The sequence below is a fragment of the Bufo bufo genome, chromosome 1, assembly GCF_905171765.1.
Source record: "Bufo bufo chromosome 1, aBufBuf1.1, whole genome shotgun sequence".
Taxonomy (NCBI): domain Eukaryota; kingdom Metazoa; phylum Chordata; class Amphibia; order Anura; family Bufonidae; genus Bufo; species Bufo bufo.
In genome coordinates this window covers 441,300,390-441,319,414 of record NC_053389.1, presented here as the reverse complement: position 1 = coordinate 441,319,414, position 19,025 = coordinate 441,300,390, and the positions used below count along the sequence as shown (strand labels likewise).

The 19,025-nt window shown below is 41.7% G+C and overlaps 1 protein-coding gene across 2 annotated transcripts in view; it reads right to left on the bottom strand.

Moving 5' to 3' along the window:
• Nucleotides 1-1,027: 1,027 nt before the first annotated feature.
• DRAM1 (DNA damage regulated autophagy modulator 1) overlaps nt 1,028-19,025 on the bottom strand; it is an 85,979-nt gene continuing 67,981 nt past the window's right edge. For both annotated transcript variants that reach the window (XM_040407668.1, XM_040407675.1), the window contains exons 4-7: nt 9,537-9,714; nt 6,756-6,814; nt 5,841-5,933; nt 1,028-1,246 (exon numbers count right to left, since the gene is read on the bottom strand). In XM_040407668.1, the coding sequence (XP_040263602.1) occupies nt 1,202-1,246; nt 5,841-5,933; nt 6,756-6,814; nt 9,537-9,714 (375 nt within the window). In that variant the 3' untranslated portion in view covers nt 1,028-1,201. The remainder of the gene's footprint in view (nt 1,247-5,840; nt 5,934-6,755; nt 6,815-9,536; nt 9,715-19,025) is intronic.

The window sequence follows — 19,025 nt, the reverse complement described above, 5'->3', positions numbered from 1 at the left end:
CTGCCACCACACACAATAGTCCTTAAATGGACTTTTGGATCTTTGAAACATTTTAAAATTGAATAAATTGCGATCACAAACTCCCTACAGTATCTGTCCCTTCCTAACCGCAGCTCTCCCTGATTCGCAATGAGCCAAACCCGAGTCATCGGGTGCTATATAGCACCCGATGACACGTTCCGGCCAGCCAATCAGTGTAATGCCAGTAGCCAACATCGCTACTGGCATTACAGTGATGGCAGTACTTACCTGCACGTTTATTGGCTGCTTACCAGCCGCGAAACGTGCGGTAAGGAGACTCGAGCATGGCGCTCGAGCACATGCGGTACTGGGCCAAGTACCGCCATGTGCCGAGCATAGCGATGCTCGAGCCGAACAGGTATTTGGCCAAGCATGCTCGCTCAACACTACAATCCATCATCCAAAAATGGAAGGAGTATGGTACAACTGCAAACCTACCAAGACATGGCCATCCACCTAAACTGGTAGCCCAGGCAAGTACTGTAGAACACTAATACACCATCCCCACAGCCAAACATGGTGGTGGCAGAATCATGCTGTGGGGATGCTTTTCTTCAGCAGGGACATTGAAGCTGGTCAGAGTTGATGGAAAGATGAAATGAGCTACTATAAATACAGGGCAATCCTGGAGGAAACATGGTAGAGGCTGCAAAAGACTTGAGACTGGGGCAGAGGTTCACCTGAAAGCAGGACAACGATCCAAAACAAAGCATATTCATGTGGTCGAATGGCCCAGTCAAAGTCCAGACCTAAATCCCATTGAGAATCCGTGCATTGAGCTGCATACCATAACAACACACAATTCAACAGCACTCTGCAAATACAAAATATGAAATAGTCCTACCTCTACAGGTGCCAAATGGCCTCCAATGAATACAGGGAGAACAGGGTTCAGCTTTATACCATATTAAGTAAAATAAGACTGATTTTAATTACTTGCATCATTTTTAAATAAATGTAATAACTCACTCAGAATACAATAATATCATTTATTCATAAACACAAAACAAAAACATTTAGAAATGTTGGACTGACATAATTTAATAAAAGACACCCAGTAAATGTTATTTATCTGCAAACAAAGCAGACAGTGCAACCTGTGTACTGCTAATGTACTCATTGACTTCTAAAGTCTTGATTAAATATTCCATCCTTCTATAACACTGAACTGGAGCAATTGTCAAAAATCATCATGGATTTCTGTAGAAATTTTCAAAGTAACACCCTGCAGGAGAACCATAAACATAATTATTAACAGCACAATGAAACATGTAATATTTCGGATGAGAAGCAGAGCTATAGCAAAAGGATATGTTTTTCCAATATAGTTAGCATACATTCAGCCCTTAAAGGGACACTGACAGGCCCAATAAGCATATTTAGGTATATATATGACAGTACAGGTCTTCTAAAGTGTATTAAAAGCTTATAAGTATCCCCCCTGTCCACCTTATAAATACAGTAAACTGAAGTTTTATAACTTGGTTGAATCGTCTTCATTCTGCCCAAGGGGCGGCGTTTCATCTCCACTTCTGCCCAGCCAGCCGCCCCCAACTGCCGTTTTGAAGCGCCGCAGCTCATCAATATTTACTTCGCTGGGCGGCTACTACTGTCCCCGACTTCACAAGATCCGGCGCATGCCCAATACAATCCTATGGGCATCGGCCTCCGTCTCATCTTCAGCACTAGTATTAACCCCTCCTGAGGTGTAAGAGAGCAGCGCTCTAAAGCGCTGCTCTGAACAGTGCTCGGCGCATGCGCATAACGCAGAGGCTGTAGCGGCCTCTAAGATGCAGACTGAACGCAGGCGCGATGTGATCCCGGCCAGTGAAGGTACCGGGCGCATGCGCTGAAGATGAGACGGAGGCCGATGCCCATAGGATTGTATTGGGCATGCGCCGGATCTTGTGAAGTCGGGGACAGTAGTAGCCGCCCAGCGAAGTAAATATTGATGAGCTGCGGCGCTTCAAAACGGCAGTTGGGGGCGGCTGGCTGGGCAGAAGTGGAGATGAAAGCCGCCCCTTGGGCAGAATGAAGAGGATTCAACCAGGTTATAAAACTTCAGTTTACTGTATTTATAAGGTTGACAGGGGGTATACTTATATGCTTTTAATACACTTTAGAACATCTGTACTGTCATATATATACCTAAATATGCTTATTGGGCCTGTCAGTGTCCCTTTAAAGGGGTTTTCTGAGATTTTGACATTGTTGACCTATACTCATGATAGGTCATCTATATAAGATCGGTGGGGATCTGTAGTCAATTATGTTTTTCAATACAGTTAGAATACATTTTGCCTTTAATTAGCTTTCCAAGATTTTGATATTGATGACCAATCCTCAGTATAGGACATCAATATTAGATCAGCCGCTGCCTGACTCCCAGCTGATGAGCTGTTTGAAATGGCTGTGGTGCTTCATTGGTCACCTGGCCAAAGGGCAGCTCGGTGCCATTCAAATTAATGAGGCTGAGCTGCAATACCAATCACAGCATCTATCTAATGGACAGTGCTGTACTTGATTAGCTGCAAGTAGCTCATGAAGCACAGAGGCATCTTTGAATAGCTCATAAACTGTCTCGGACCCCTGCCAATCTGATATCGATGACCTATATAGAACAAGTAGGGCAATAGACAGAAATATGGGAGGATATGTATGGCAGTAAGTGGTCAGGATGGACACATGCATTTTAGGGCGGAGGAGGGAGTAAAAAGCAGTCATTTTGGGTTATTGGAAAGTCAGAAGATAAGAGAGGTGAACTAGGTCTGTTTGGCAAGGTGGAGGGCAGAGTTGTAGGTTTTAACCATAAATTTATAGTGGTAACTGTGTGATGTCAACAAGTTACTAGGTGTTAATAGTGTATAGTTTTCTGTATGTGTGAAAAGTTGGAATCTCATAAGAAGAGGGAAAGATCTTCATAGTAAAAGAAAGTACATTGTGGTCAGAAAACAGGACAAGGACAAGGATATTGCTGCCTTTGCTGTCTGTGTGTGGCAGAAGAAGCAAGTTGGGAGAGACCAACAGAAGAAGTTATAAGAAAAAAAGGGAGAGGCTTATGGGGAGATTAGATGGTCTACGGGGATGTTAAAATCAACCATATTAAAGGTTGCTAGTTCTCATGATAGAAAAATTAAGTTAAGCAACAAAGTGATCCAGGAACTAGTGGGGCGAGCCTGAGGCACGATAGACAACAGCTATTTGCAGGGAGAATGCGCAGAAGAGTATTATGTTGTGAGCCTCAAAAGAAGGAAATGGGAGAATGATCAAAACATGCACTGTGGAGAAATAAGTATATCTTTTCCGCCTGTCATCAGGTCTGGGAGTATGGGAAAAGCATAGGCCACCATAAGATAGAACAGCAAAAAGGGGAAAGCAGTCGGCACTCCTCTGGCAGAGTCGTGGTGCACGCGTCCAGGGTATGAAAAGCCCACTTACAATATGGAACAGAAGACCGGCACTTCACAGGTGGAATCTTCAAACTTTTATTTCAGCATAGGAGGAAATAGCACAGAAGCGACACGTGTTTCGGCTCAGGTGTGAGCCTTTGTCAAGCATAATGAACTATTGCATAAAACACATTTAAATAGACCGCCTGCATGGGCGTCGAACGTGATGAAGTCACATCACCATGGGAACGGAGATACAAATCATAAGGTGCAACAATTCTCTACAGTGTTGCAACAAGGTACTATGCTGTATGTGATACAATTACATCTTTAAGAGTATTACAGAAAAGAGAAATCAATAGTAGACATGGGATACAATAAATCTAGAAATTACAATAAACATATTCAATGTAATGATAATAATAATCATCTATTTGAGAACTAAATAAGATAGAACAGCGGGGGAAGCAGTGTCAGAATGTTAAAGCCAAGTTTCTACGAGGTTCAGCAAGTTGACAGATTTTGAAAGGAAGAAGTCATGGATAGTAGTTAGTTTGTTGCACACCGACAAAGAGTTCCAGAGAGCACAGTTTAATGACACAGAAGAAGATGTGCGACGGACATTAATCAGATTTTCAGGTTCTCTCTGTGTGGCAGGTGAGAAGCTGAAATAAGCAAAGAAGGTGAACCCAGGTTTAGTGAGATGTCACCTGCAGCTAATAGAAGGAGAATAGAAAGAGACAGAAGGTGATTTAATGATTTGTGAGTGTGTTGTTATGCTGCACAATGGAGAAAGATGGGTCATGGTGATGTAAGAAGGTAAAAAGTTTATGTGAACTGTACATGGGTGAGGGAAGGAGGGAGGGACAGATGTGGATAGATGGAACAAAGGGTGGAAGTTATGGATAAGTTTGAAGGTAAACAGCAGCAACAATGAAAATAGAAGCAGTGAATAAGGTAAGCCAATACTGAAATATACCGGAGCTATGAAGAACTTTGTGTAGCTCACATAGCATCCCTGTCTCCTGCTCCATCTAACTACTATGATTAACTGCCTGGCACTTAAAAATGCCAGAACTTTTATAGCTATAAGATGGCTCATGCCTACCCCAGCAGGATAGTACAAAGGACTGATTACCTAAAATGCCTGGAGAACCCAGTAAAATCTTTACCATGGATATATCTATTTTTTCAATTGCCCTTTTAAAAAATTAGTCATTTGGCTAAGGCTGGCCGCATGTTGAAATGGTATTACTACAACATCTTTGTAATGTCAGTGTTTCCCTTTGAGAAAGCAAAAGCTTGTCACAAACACAAAAAATTCATGGGGAAACTGAAGTTGCAGCAATTGCAGCATTACCGCAAACCAGTGTCAATGCCAAGCCCTAGCTTTATAGAGCAGGGAAATTAAACAGATCAGATCTACCTCTCTAGCTGCTGTTAGCAGAAGATAGGCAGTATTTATTAAAATTGGAAAAGTATTTTATCTTACAGTGCTTGAACGCCCGCTGTAGTGAGTATCATGTCCTTACTGCTGCTCTGCTCTGTTACCCAAACTCCTACCCAGTTGTACAACAGAATGAATTAAACGAGAGGCTGTTTATTTCCTAATATAATAAGAAAATAAGGTCCACTATAAAGTCACTGTGAATATTTTTCTGCAAAGCAAATGGAAATTATATTCAGAAATTAACAGTAACATGCATGATAATTATTGCGAGAAGGGGCTGGTATAAATTATACTGTATGCCGTCTTTTTTTTTTTATATGTGCGCAATTTGGAAAATAATTTAAGTATGGAGGGGACCTTGAATTAAACAACTGGTTGATGTAAGGAATGGCTGAACTATCCGTCTATAATGCTATCACAGAATACAGTACATGTTTAATGCCAATGATCTGAATACTGAATCTGCACAATTTACCAGGGCACGTGATATATATAGATGGTTCTAAATGATTCTTTACAATCTTTAGGGCTCATGCACACAGAGGTATATAGGCCGATACCGTGTCTCCGTGTACTGCCGATTTTATATGGCAGCATATGGAGGGTTTATCTGTTTGATTCTGACAAAAGAAATACATTTTGACATGTTTCATAAGACTTCATACGTTCCAAAGTTATTCTCCTCTAGAAGTACTGCAGAAGGGTGTACATATAGAACCTGGCAGAGCCTGTATGACAGCACCTGGTGTTTGTGTGGCTTTGTACTAAGGAGCAGATGCAAAATTTAACATGTTTGGCCTACGTTTATGTCATATATAAACAAACACCAATAATACATTATATACACAAAACAACAATAAAACATCATAAAAAGCAATAAAATTGACCACTAATATATTGTTTAATGATCAGGAAAAATGACTGAAGAGTAATTAAACCGCAAAGCTAAACAGCTTCATGTATGATTTATTGAGACCAACCTGAAATTCCTTTATGTAAGTGAGGAAGAAGGTAACAAATCCAAAAGCTACGATCCACTCACAGACTGCACTTGCCTGGTGATATGGCGAGGGCTGCATTCAGAGAGAAGGAATAGAACACTTTGTACTTATCAGAGAATAAGAATTTACAGATACTTTTAGTTTAAAGAGTTTTTTGAGATTTGAGAGAAAATTTTAAATTACATCCCATCCAAGAAGTCATGCAGAATAATTTGTGGGCATCATAGTGGCTAAAACTTTCACATTGGCCCAGATTTACTAATGTGTCTGCCACTAGAATCTGTCTAAAAAGTGGTGTAAATTGGCTCAATTTAATGCAACAAGGGTTTCTACACTTTTTTCGAAAAGGGTGTGGCTTACCTAAAAGGGGAGGGCTTTGTTAGGAAGGGTCTGTAGCCTACGATGCACCAAAATAGCACCACAATTCTGGTGTCAAATTCTGTCTCAGAGTAAGCCAACCAATAGTACGTATAGAGTCAGTGAAAAGTCTCCACCACATTTATCATCCAGCCTGAGACCCTATGATAAATCTGGTGCCTGTCTAAGCTTACACCATCTATAGCATTAGTAAATCTGGGCCATTGTGTCAGTGCAATATCTGCAACAATTTGGTTGTACAGGTTTTCAGTATTTTGGTCAACTAAATTGTGTACGTATGAGACAGGGAAAGCTTATGATCTTCATAAGGAGAATGGCAGCTTGAGATACTCTTCTGCACCAGTGAAACAAGGGAGGTCATAGTATTGGTGTAAGTGATCTCCAAAAGGTTGGGAAGCTCTCTAGTAGGTAACATTGGGGTCTCCTGCTTTTTAATACATGATAAACATGGACACAGTTTAAAAGTGGAAAAAAAAAATAATTCACAGAATGTAAGTAAAACGTACAATCTCATACCTCTTCACCAGTTACACAACGGTAAAATTTCATACCATCATATGAGGCACATATTATCACTGTTAGATGTACATGTTAAGGAATGTGCTGATAGTAGGAAAGTAGTACTTATAAGTATCATATGCAGCAGACACTCACATACAGATAGATACTCATGCACTAGAAAAACATAGGGATTTCATTATAAAGTGAATAAATAATATCACAATACTGTATGGTGTTCACTGCTATACCGTACACAAATAATATGCTAATATAACAGCCAAGGTGCCCGGTAACTTCTCCATCAGAGTGCCTCATTATTAGTATCATCACAGAGTTTGCTCTAAATTCCTTTTACACATCCTGACGCTTAATAAATTCTGGTGAAGTCAATGTCAATCAAAGAAGATTAGCCCAATCAGTACACACTGGGGAGCTCCCCCTAGTGGCTGTAAAGAGTAGGTGTTGACCCAGAAATCACCTCTTTTCAGTTGAAACTTCTGCTTTATCTACACCAGATGACTGTGCAGTGTCTGATATAAAGACTACACAATGGACTATAGTACATGGTCTAGATCGTGGTCAGCACAAGGACTATATAAATTTGGCACACCAATGTTACCATCATATAGCATTGTACAGGGTGGGCCATTTATATGGATACACCTTAATAAAATGGGAATGGTTGGTGATATTAACTTCCTGTTTGTGGCACATTAGTATATGTGAGGGGGGAAACTTTTCAAGATGGGTGGTGACCATGGCGGCCATTTTGAAGTCGGCCATTTTGAATCCAACTTTTGTTTTTTCAATAGGAAGAGGGTAATTTGACACATCAAACTTATTGGGAATTTCACAAGAAAAACAATGGTGTGCTTGGTTTTAACGCACCTAAAACTACGGATACTGGAAGCCTGTGCTAGCATTTCTCCTGCGGTGTTGCTATCAATGTGTGAAGAGTGGGAGAAAAGGGTTGCATTGACAATCCAACACAATGGGCATCACATTGAACACATTTTGTAAGTGGTCAGAAACTTGTAAATAACTCATGAAAGAATAAAGTTACATTAAAACCAAGCACACCATTGTTTTTCTTGTGAAATTCCCAATAAGTTTGATGTGTCAAATAACCCTCTTCCTATTGAAAAAACAAAAGTTGGATTCAAAATGGCCGACCTTAAAATGGCCGCCATGGTCACCACCCATCTTGAAAAGTTTCCCCCCTCACATATACTAATGTGCCACAAACAGGAAGTTAATATCACCAACCATTCCCATTTTATTAAGGTGTATCCATATAAATGGCCCACCCTGTATATTGCAAAGCAATAGGTGATAAATAGGGAGAGCACATATGTAAAAAACATAGCATACCGTTATAGCAAAACTGATATGACTAATGCCGCCTCCTCACAGCATACCAAGCACAGCACCAACCACTTGATAGTGGCAGTGCTTTGTATCGCAGCCCAGGCCCATTCACTTGACTGGACCTGAGCTACACTTAGGCCACGTGACAGATAACTGTGACATCACTGACCTAGGAAGAGGCACTATTCTCACAGGAGTGCTGTGGCCTATTCAAACAGCTGATCAGTGGGGATGAGGATAAGCCATCAATATTAAATTCCTGAAAAAAACCTTAAAAGGGGTTGTCTCACGTCAGCAAGTGGCATTTATTATGAAGAGAAAGTTAATACAAGCCACATACTAATGTACTGTGATTGTCCATATTGCCTCCTTTGCTGGCCTGATTAATTTTTCCATCGCATTATACACTGCTTGTATACAGGGTCACGACCACCACTGCAGCACATATACAAAATGGCTGGGACGGGAGCTGGTTTGCATGCATGCCTATGCGCACTCCCACAGTCCCAGCAACCAGAGAGTCCAGTGCTTTTTCCTATACTGTGCAAGCGTGACCACCACTGATGGATTGCAGGGAGGTCGCAACCATGGAAATGAGCAGCGTATAATGTGATGGAAAAATGAATGAAGCCAGCAAAGGAGGCAATATGGATAATAATACTTTAGTAAGTGCCTTGTATTAACTTTCTCTACATGATAAATGCTATGTGCTGAAGTGAGGTAACCCCTTTAAATCTGAAAAGAAAGAAGTAAATGTAAGCGATATACCATATTTTTTGCTTTATAAAACACACTTTTTCCCACAAAAGTGCAGGAAAAATGGCAGTGCGTCTTATAAGGCAAATAGAGTAATCTTACTGGCAGCAACAGATCCCCCCCCCATAACAGTGTGTCATCTACAGATCCCTCCATAACAGTCCGTCATCCACAGATCCCCCCATAACAGTGTGTCATCTACAGATCCCTCCATAACAGTGTGTCATCCACAGATCCCCCCATAACAGTGCATCATCCAAAGATCCCCCATAACAGTGCCTCCTCCACAGACCCCCACAACAGTGCGTCTCCACAGATCCCCCGGATAACAGTGCATCATCCACAGATCTCCCATAACAGTGCGTCATCCACAGATCCCCCCATAACAGTGCGTCATCCACAGATCCCCCATAACAGTGCCTCATCTACAGAACCACCCATAACAGTGCCTTATCCACAGACCCCCCATAACAGTGCATCATCCACAGATCCCCATAACAGTGCGTCATCCACAGATCCCTCTATAGCAGTGTGCCATCCACAGATCCCCCCATAATAGTGTGTCATCCACAGATCCCCCCATAAAAGTGTGTCATCCAGAGATTCCCCATAACAGTGCATCATCTGCAGATTCCCCCCATAGCAGTGTTTCAGCAGATTCTTAAAGGATACTAGGAAATAAAGCAATAAATGATATCACAGAAATAGTCATTCGTATATAGCATACTCCCTTTTTACTCCATGGCGGGCAGGCTTTGAAGGTGATAATGGATTGAAGACATATATATGCAACTCCACAGGTGAAGGTGAGGAGGGCTCCCACATCATGCACTGTTGTAACAGATGTCTCCTGCAAGATAACATACAGATTATGAAAGTGTTTTTGCGGGGTTAAATTAGAATATCCAAAGATTCACTGATAAGCCCAAATTCTGATGCAGCAAAAAAGAAGCACAGACACAATAGGGGGTTCAGCATAGGACACCCCCACTTCATCACTTCCTGCTGTGGCTTAGAACTTTTGAGGTTATTCCACAAACAACCTTCCAGCCCATATTTGTCATACAACTCATGATCAGGGTTGCCAACCTCACCAGTTATTTGTGCACAATTGAGGCAAAAATCATGGAAGGACAAAAATAATTTTTCTAATAAATATTCACTTTACTTCCATAAACAAAATACAGCAGTTTTTGAAACAAGCATGTCACATTATACAGTATATATATATATATATATATATATATATATATATACACACAGTACAGACCAAAAGTTTGGACACACCCTTCTCATTCAAAGAGTTTTCTTTATTTTCATGACTATAAAAATTGTAGATTCACACTGAAGGCATCAAAACTATGAATTAACACATGTGGAATTATATACATAACAAACAAGTGTGAAACAACAGAAAATATGTCATATTCTAGGTTCTTCAAAGTAGCCACCTTTTGCTTTGATTACTGCTTTTCACACTCTTGGCATTCTCTTGATGAGCTTCAAGAGGTAGTCCCCTGAAATGGTTTTCACTTCACAGGTGTGCCCTGTCAGGTTTAATAAGTGGGATTTCTTGCCTTATAAATGGGGTTGGGACCATCAGTGGCGTTGAGGAGAAGTCAGGTGGATACACAGCTGATAATCCTACTGAATAGACTGTTAGAATTTGTATTATGGCAAGAAAAAAGCAGCTAAGTAAAGAAAAACAAGTGGCCACCATTACTTTAAGAAATGAAGGTCAGTCAGTCAGCCGAAAAATTGGGAAAACTTTGAAAGTAAGGGCTATTTGACCATGAAGGAGAGTGATGGGGTGATGCGCCAGATGACCTGGCCACCACAGTCACCGGACCTGAACCCAATCGAGATGGTTTGGGGTTAGCTGGACTTCAGAGTGAAGGCAAAAGGGCCAACAAGTGCTAAGCATCTCTGGGAACTCCTTCAAGACTGTTGGAAGACCATTTCAGGGGACTACCTCTTGAAGCTCATCAAGAGAATGCCAAGAGTGTGCAAAGCAGTAATCAAAGCAAAAGGTGGCTACTTTGAAGAACCTAGAATATGACATATTTTCAGTTGTTTCACACTTGTTTGTTATGTATATAATTCCACATGTGTTAATTCATAGTTTTGATGCCTTCATAGTCATGAAAATAAAGAAAACTCTTTGAATGAGGTGTGTCCAAACTTTTGGTCTGTACTGTGTATATATATATATATATCAAACAAAAAACAGTAGCAGCACACCACTATATGCGCTAAGACTAAGTGAACAGGTGAATGTGTGAACAGGGTCAAATACATGACGCCATATAGTTACTGCAAAGCAGTGAAGAAGCTCTTAGCGCATATTATTGATCAAAAATATGTCGAGCCCACCTACCAGACGACAAGGTAGCTTCTTATCAGGTGGGACCTACTCTAACACGGAATGTTCAGCTCCATTGTTTCTCTGATTTAAAACACCAGGGGTGGGGGATGGGCGGGGAGTGCTAAGTTCCAAAGAGGATGCCTAGTCCTCTATACTATATATATCCAAAAAACGGAACAGCACCTCCTGAGACAAATCGCAGGTGCAAGCTACCCGGCAATAATACAGCAAACAAAAAACAGTAGCAGCACACCACTATATGCGCTAAGACTAAGTGAACAGGTGAATGTGCGAACAGGGTCAAATACATATAAAAATAGAAGTGGGGCACTCTCTTAAGTAGAGGGATCTTTATTACACTTTATATACAATAATTGACAATAACAATATGAGGTAAATTTAAAATACAATATTATATAAAGCAGCAGCAGATAAAAGCAAGATGACGACCCTAAAAGTTAAAACTATATTAAATAACAATCAATATAAATATGGATCCCAATTGATACAATAAAAGTGTTCAGATTTTCAGATAGATTATCATAAAAATCTTAGTTTTCACTGATATTCCTTTGGCGTGTTTCTTCAAAAATGTGGAAGAATATATAGTCAGAATAGAAATGGTTCCTGATTAAGACCAGTCTTTCATATGTAACAGTCGATAATTGGACAGAGAATTCTCCTATTACAAATAGTCACAGGCTGTAGATCAGTGAGCCTGCAACGTTGTATCGATATGTATACATGTGATGTCCAAGGTTCCAAACAGTGTAGCTTTCAGTGATTCAAGTGAGTAATAGCTACTAAAGCATACAGCGGCGTCCCGCTGTGTTTGATAAAGAAGCGATCGCTTGTGTGGAATCTATGTAACCTACCTACATCACATGTATACATATCGATACAACGTTGCAGGCTCACTGATCTACAGCCTGTGACTATTTGTAATAGGAGAATTCTCTGTTCAATTATCGACTGTTACATATGAAAGACTGGTCTTAATCAGGAACCATTTCTATTCTGACTATATATTCTTCCACATTTTTGAAGAAACACGCCAAAGGAATATCAGTGAAAACTAAGATTTTTATGATAATATATCTGAAAATCTGAACACTTTTATTGTATCAATTGGGATCCATATTTATATTGATTGTTATTTAATATAGTTTTAACTTTTAGGGTCGTCATCTTGCTTTTATCTGCTGCTGCTTTATATAATATTGTATTTTAAATTTACCTCATATTGTTATTGTCAATTATTGTATATAAAGTGTAATAAAGATCCCTCTACTTAAGAGAGTGCCCCACTTCTATTTTTATATTTATCTCACATTTTCAGACTGGGTGTTGTCTGTTAGTGGGAGCACCTCTACTGGATCCCCACCTCATTCTAGTGCGACATTATTCTATATTTAGAGGGTCAAATACATGACGCCATATAGTTACTGCAAAGCAGTGAAGAAGCTCTTAGCGCATATTATTGATCAAAAATATGTCAAGCCCACCTACCAGACAACAAGGTACAGAACAGACATAATACAGATGCAGACAGCACACAGTGCATTTTTTGTGGTCCCATTGAAATGAATGGGTCAGCATCCTATCCGCAAAAAATGTGGATCGGATGAGGCTCAAACATATGATTGTGCAAATAGGGCCATTAAGGCTTAAAGGGGTTATCCAGGAAAAGATATTTAAGACTTATCCCCAGAAAAGGACATCAGTATCAAATCTGCAGGGGTGCGACACCAGCGACCCCTGCCAATCAGCTGTTAGAAGAGGCCTTGAGCACTGCAGCCCCTTCCTAGGCCAGTGACATCAGTGTACATTGGTCTAGTTGTAGCTCAGACCCATTCAAGTCAAAGGGGCTGAGCTGCAATACCAAGAACTGCCACTATACAATGTATGGCGCTGTCCTTAGAAAGCTGCCCGGAGCCAGCATCGCTCATCAGAGCTCTGGGAACACAGTGCCTCCCTGAAACAGCTGATCAGCAGGGTGTGGGGACTTGGACCCCCCACCAATGTGATAATGATAAGGATATCTTTTCCTGGATAACCCCTTTAATAGGCACACAGTAAGGGTACATGCACACGTTCAGAATTCATGTGCGGAGAATCCGCACTGAAATCCGCAGGTGTTCGCAGGCAAATCTGTGCTGTCAATCCGCATCAATTGGTGCGGATCCGGTGCAGATTTTCTGCATGCGGATTTTACTAAGTGAATGAAGAAAATCCGGTCAGGAAAAATAAAATAAATTGACATGCTGCGGATTTAAAAACCGCAAGTCAAAATCCGTGCGTAAAAATTAAAAATTCTCATAGAATACAATGTACATGACAAGTACACGCAAGTCCGCACGGAAAATCCGCACGCAATCCTGATCGTGTGCATTTAGCCTTACCAGTAAGACCCCCTGCACACGAACGTGTGCTTCCCATTGCCGTATTGCGGAACGCATTTGCGGATCCGCAATACTCGGGTGCCGTTCCGTGGGTATTCCGTATCACGGCTGCGGACTCATTCACTTGAATGGGTCCACAAAACCGAAGATGCGGAATGGTGCGGAACGGAAGCACGGAACGGAACCCTACGGAAGCACTACGGAGTGCTTCCGTGGGGTTTTGTCCCGTACTTCCATTCTGCAAAAAGATAGAACATGTCCTATCTTTTTGCGGAACGTCTGGATCGCGGACCCATTAAAGTGAATGGGTCCGCGATCCGCTGCGGCTGCCCCACGGACTGTGTTCGTGCATTGTGGCCCGCATTTTGCAGGCCGCAGCACAACCACGTGTGCAGGGGGCCTAAGGCAGAGCAGACAATGACTAGTAAAATATGGCAGGGAAAAGTAAAATAGGTCAGGTAGTGACAGGTAATAAATGGGGGGACTGTGACCAGTATGATAGGATGGACAGCTCCCTCCAGTCTCCATACTGCCCATATAGACTCCCTGATCACCCCCCTGTCATTGATCACCCCCCTGTCATTGATCACCCCCCTGTAAGGCTCCATTCAGACGTCCGTATGATAGACTCCCTGATCACCCCCCTGTCATTGATCACCCCCCTGTCATTGATCACCCCCCTGTAAGGCTCCATTCAGACGTCCGTATGATTTTTACAGATCCACTGATACATGGATCTGATCCGCAAAACACATACGGACGTCTGAATGGAGCCTTACAGGGGAGTGATCAATGACGGGGGTGATCACCCCATATAGACTCCCTTATCACCCCCCTGTCATTGATCACCCCCCTATCATTGATCACCCCCCTGTAAGGCTGCATTCAGATGTCCGTATGTTTTTTACGGATCCACGGATACATGGATCGGATCCGCAAAACACATACAGGCGTCTGAATGGAGCCTTACAGGGGGGTGATCACCCCATATAGACTCCCTGATCACCCCCCGTCATTGATCACCCCCTTGTAAGGCTCCATTCAGACGTCCGTATGATTTTTACGGATCCACTGATACATGGATCGGATCCGCAAAACACATACGGACGTCTGAATGGAGCCTTACAGGGGGGTGATCAATGACGGGGGTGATCACCCCATATAGACTCCCTGATCACCCCCTGTCATTGATCACCCCCCTGTAAGGCTGCATTCAGATGTCCGTATGATTTTTACGGATCCACTGATACATGGATCGGATCCGCAAAACACATACGGACATCTGAATGGAGCCTTATAGAGGGGTGATCAATGACAGGGGGGTGATCACCCCATATAGACTCCCTGATCACCCCCCTGTCATTGATCACCCCCCTGTCATTGATCACCCCCCTGTAAGGCTCCATTCAGACATTTTTTTGGCCCAAGTTAGCGGAAATTATTATTTTTATTCTTACAAAGTCTCATATTCCACTAACTTGTGTCAAAAAATAAAATCTCACATGAACTCTCACGCTTTAGGGCCCCTAAAATGCCAGGGCAGTATAAATACCCGACATGTGACCCCATTTCGGAAAGAAGACACCCCAAGGTATTCCGTGAGGGGCATATTGAGTCCATGAAGGATTGAAATTTTTGTCCCAAGTTAGCGGAAAGGGAGACTGTGAGAAAAAATATATATCAATTTCCGCTAACTTGTGCCAAAAAAAATAAATTCTATGAACTCGCCATGCCCCTCATTGAATACCTTGGGGTGTCTTCTTTTCAAAATGGGGTCACATGTGGGGTATTTATACTGCCCTGGCATTCTAGGGGCCCTAAAGCGTGAGAAGAAGTCTGGGATCCAAATGTCTAAAAATGCCCTCATAAAAGGAATGTGGGCCCCTTTGCGCATCTAGGCTGCAAAAAAGTGTCACACATCTGGTATCGCCGTACTCAGGAGAAGTTGGGCAATGTGTTTTTGGGTGTCATTTTACATATACCCATGCTGGGTGAGATAAATATCTTGGTCAAATGCCAACTTTGTATAAAAAATGGGAAAAGTTGTCTTTTGCCGAGATATTTCTCTCACCCAGCATGAGTATATGTAAAAAGACACCCCAAAACACATTGCCCAACTTCTCCTGAATACGGCGATACCACATGTGTGACACTTTTTTGCAGCCTAGGTGGGCAAAGGGGCCCACATTCCAAAGAGCACCTTTTGGATTTCACAGGTCATTTACCTACTTACCACACATTAGGGCCCCTAGAATGCCAGGGCAGTATAACTACCCCACAAGTGACTCCATTTTGGAAAGAAGACACCCCAAGGTATTCCGTGAGGGGCATGGCGAGTTCCTAGAATTTTTTATTTTTTGTCACAAGTTAGCGGAAAATGTTTTATTTTTTTTTTATATATTTTTTTTCTTGCAAAGTCTCATATTCCACTAACTTGTGACAAAAAATAAAAACTTCCATGAACTCACTATGCCCATCACGAAATACCTTGGGGTGTCTTCTTTCCAGAATGGGGTCACTTGTGGGGTAGTTATACTGCCCTGGCATTTTAGAGGCCGAATGCGTGAGAAGTGGTTTGAAATCAAAATCTGTAAAAAATGGCCGGTGAAATCCGAAAGGTGCTCTTTGGAATGTGGGCCCCTTTGCCCACCTAGGCTGCAAAAAAGTGTCACACATCTGGTATCCCCGTACTCAGGAGAAGTTGGGCAATGTGTTTTGGGGTGTCTTTTTACATATACCCATGCTGGGTGAGAGAAATATCTTGGCAAAAGACAACTTTTCCCATTTTTTTATACAAAGTTGGCATTTGACCGAGATATTTATCTCACCCAGCATGGGTATATGTAAAATGACACCCTAAAACACATTGTTCAACTTCTTCTGAGTACGGGGATACCAGATGTGTGACACTTTTTTGCAGCCTAAGTGGGCAAAGGGGCCCACATTCCAAAGAGCACCTTTCGGATTTCACCGGCCATTTTTTACAGATTTTGATTTCAAACTACTTACCACACATTAGGGCCCCTAGAATCCCAGGGCAGTATAACTACCCCACAAGTGACCCCAGTTTGGAAAGAAGACACCCCAAGGTATTCGCTGATGGGCATAGTGAGTTCATGGAAGTTTTTATTTTTTGTCACAAGTTAGTGGAATATGAGACTTTTGTAAGAAAAAATAAATAAATAATAAATAATCATTTTCCGCTAACTTGTGACAAAAAATAAAAAATTCTAGGAACTCGCCATGCCCCTCACGGAATACCTTGGGGTGTCTTCTTTCCAAAATGGGGTCACTTGTGGGGTAGTTATACTGCCCTGGCATTCTAGGGGCCCAAATGTGTGGTAAATAGTTTGAAATCAAAATCTGTAAAAAAATGGCCGGTGAAATCCAAAAAGATGCTCTTTGGAATGTGGGCCCCTTTGCCCACCTTGGCTGCAAAAAAGTGTCACACATGTGGTATTGCCGTACTCAGGAGAAGTTGGGCAATGTGGTTTGGGGTGTCATTTTACATATACCCATGCTGGGTGAGATAAATATCTTGGTAAAATGCCAACTTTGTATAAAAAAATGGGAAAAGTTGTCTTTTGCCAAGATATTTCTCTCACCCAGCATGGGTATATGTAAAATGACACCCCAAAACACATTGCCCAACTTCTCCTGAGTACGGAGATACCACATGTGTGACACTTTTTTGCAGCCTAGAATGCCAGGGCAGTATAACTACCCCACAAGTGACCCCATTTTGGAAAGAAGACACCCCAAGGTGTTCGCTGATGGGCATAGTGAGTTCATAGAAGTTTTTATTTTTTGTCACAAGTTAGTGGAATATGAGACTTTGTAAGAAAAAAAAAATTATCATTTTCCGCTAACTTGTGACAAAAAATAAAAAGTTCTATGAACTCACTATGCCCATCAGCGAATACCTTAGGGTGTCTACTTTCCGAAATGGGGTCATTTGTGGGGTGTTTGTACTGTCTGGGCATTGTAGAACCTCAGGAAACATGACAGGTGCTCAGAAAGTCAGAGCTGCTTCAAAAAGCGGAAATTCACATTTTTGTACCATAGTTTGTAAACGCTATAACTTTTACCCAAACCATTTTTTTTTTACCCAAACATTTTTTTTTAATCAAAGACATGTAGAACAATAAATTTAGAGAAAAATTTATATATGGATGTCGTTTTTTTTTGCAAAATTTTACAACTGAAAGTGAAAAATGACATTTTTTTGCAAAAAAATCGTTAAATTTCGATTAATAACAAAAAAAATAAAAATGTCAGCAGCAATGAAATACCACCAAATGAAAGCTCTATTAGTGAGAAGAAAAGGAGGTAAAATTAATTTGGGTGGTAAGTTGCATGACCGAGCAATAAATGGTTAAAGTAGTGTAGGTCAGAAGTGTAAAAAGTGGCCTGGTCATTAAGGGTGTTTAAGCTAGGGGGGCTGAGGTGGTTAATGACAGCCTATATTACAGCCTAAGGCTCCATTCACACGTCCGCAATGTGTTTTGCGGATACACGGAGTCACGGATCCGCAAAACACGGAAAGCGGCAATGTGCGTTCCGCATTTTGCGGACCGCACATTGCCGACATAATAGAATATGCCTGTTCTTGCAATTGCGGACAAGAATAGGACATGTTCTATTTTTTTGCGGAAACGAAAGCACGGATGCGGAAGTGCGGATCCGCAAATGTGGATGCGGACAGCTCATTCCGTCCCCATAGAGAATGAATGGGTCCGCACCCTTTCCGCAAAATTGCGGAAAGGATGCGGACACATTTTGCGGACGTGTGAATGGAGCCTAAAGATTTATACACAATTGTCTTTGGAAACAGTCAACAATCTTGTTGATAGACAAACTCCTCAGTATGTTGCGCTTCTACAATGTAGTAGACCAGTTCGGGGCAGTGCCCCCAGAAAATCCCAGAGCAGGCGTTGTGCAGAAATTAAGTCAGCAAGTAGTGTAATGCTGGGATAATTTGGCTCTGAATCTAAAGCCTGCTTCACATGTGGTGATCATATGAGAACGTTGAAATCGTAGTCATATGGCAAATAAGAATCAGGAAGTGCAGGTTAGTGGATGATTGTGCATGGAACGTCACCCAGTTGCATTTACACATTTCTTACAGTAAAACTTTTTAGCACCCCTGAAGATTTTCTAAAGTAATCGCCTGCCAGCCTTGATTGTATTCAACTCTGAAACAAAATTGTGAAATCAAACACATTACCACTGTGCCTAAAGCAGCCTAAAAGGGTTTGGCCCATCTCAACCATCAATGTCAGATAGGTGCTAGTACCACCTTTAGGACCCGCTCCTATCTCCAGAACGGGCCCCCGAAGTGGAGAGAACACCTCTATGTGCAGCATGCTGCTCTCCATTCACTGCTGGATTTTC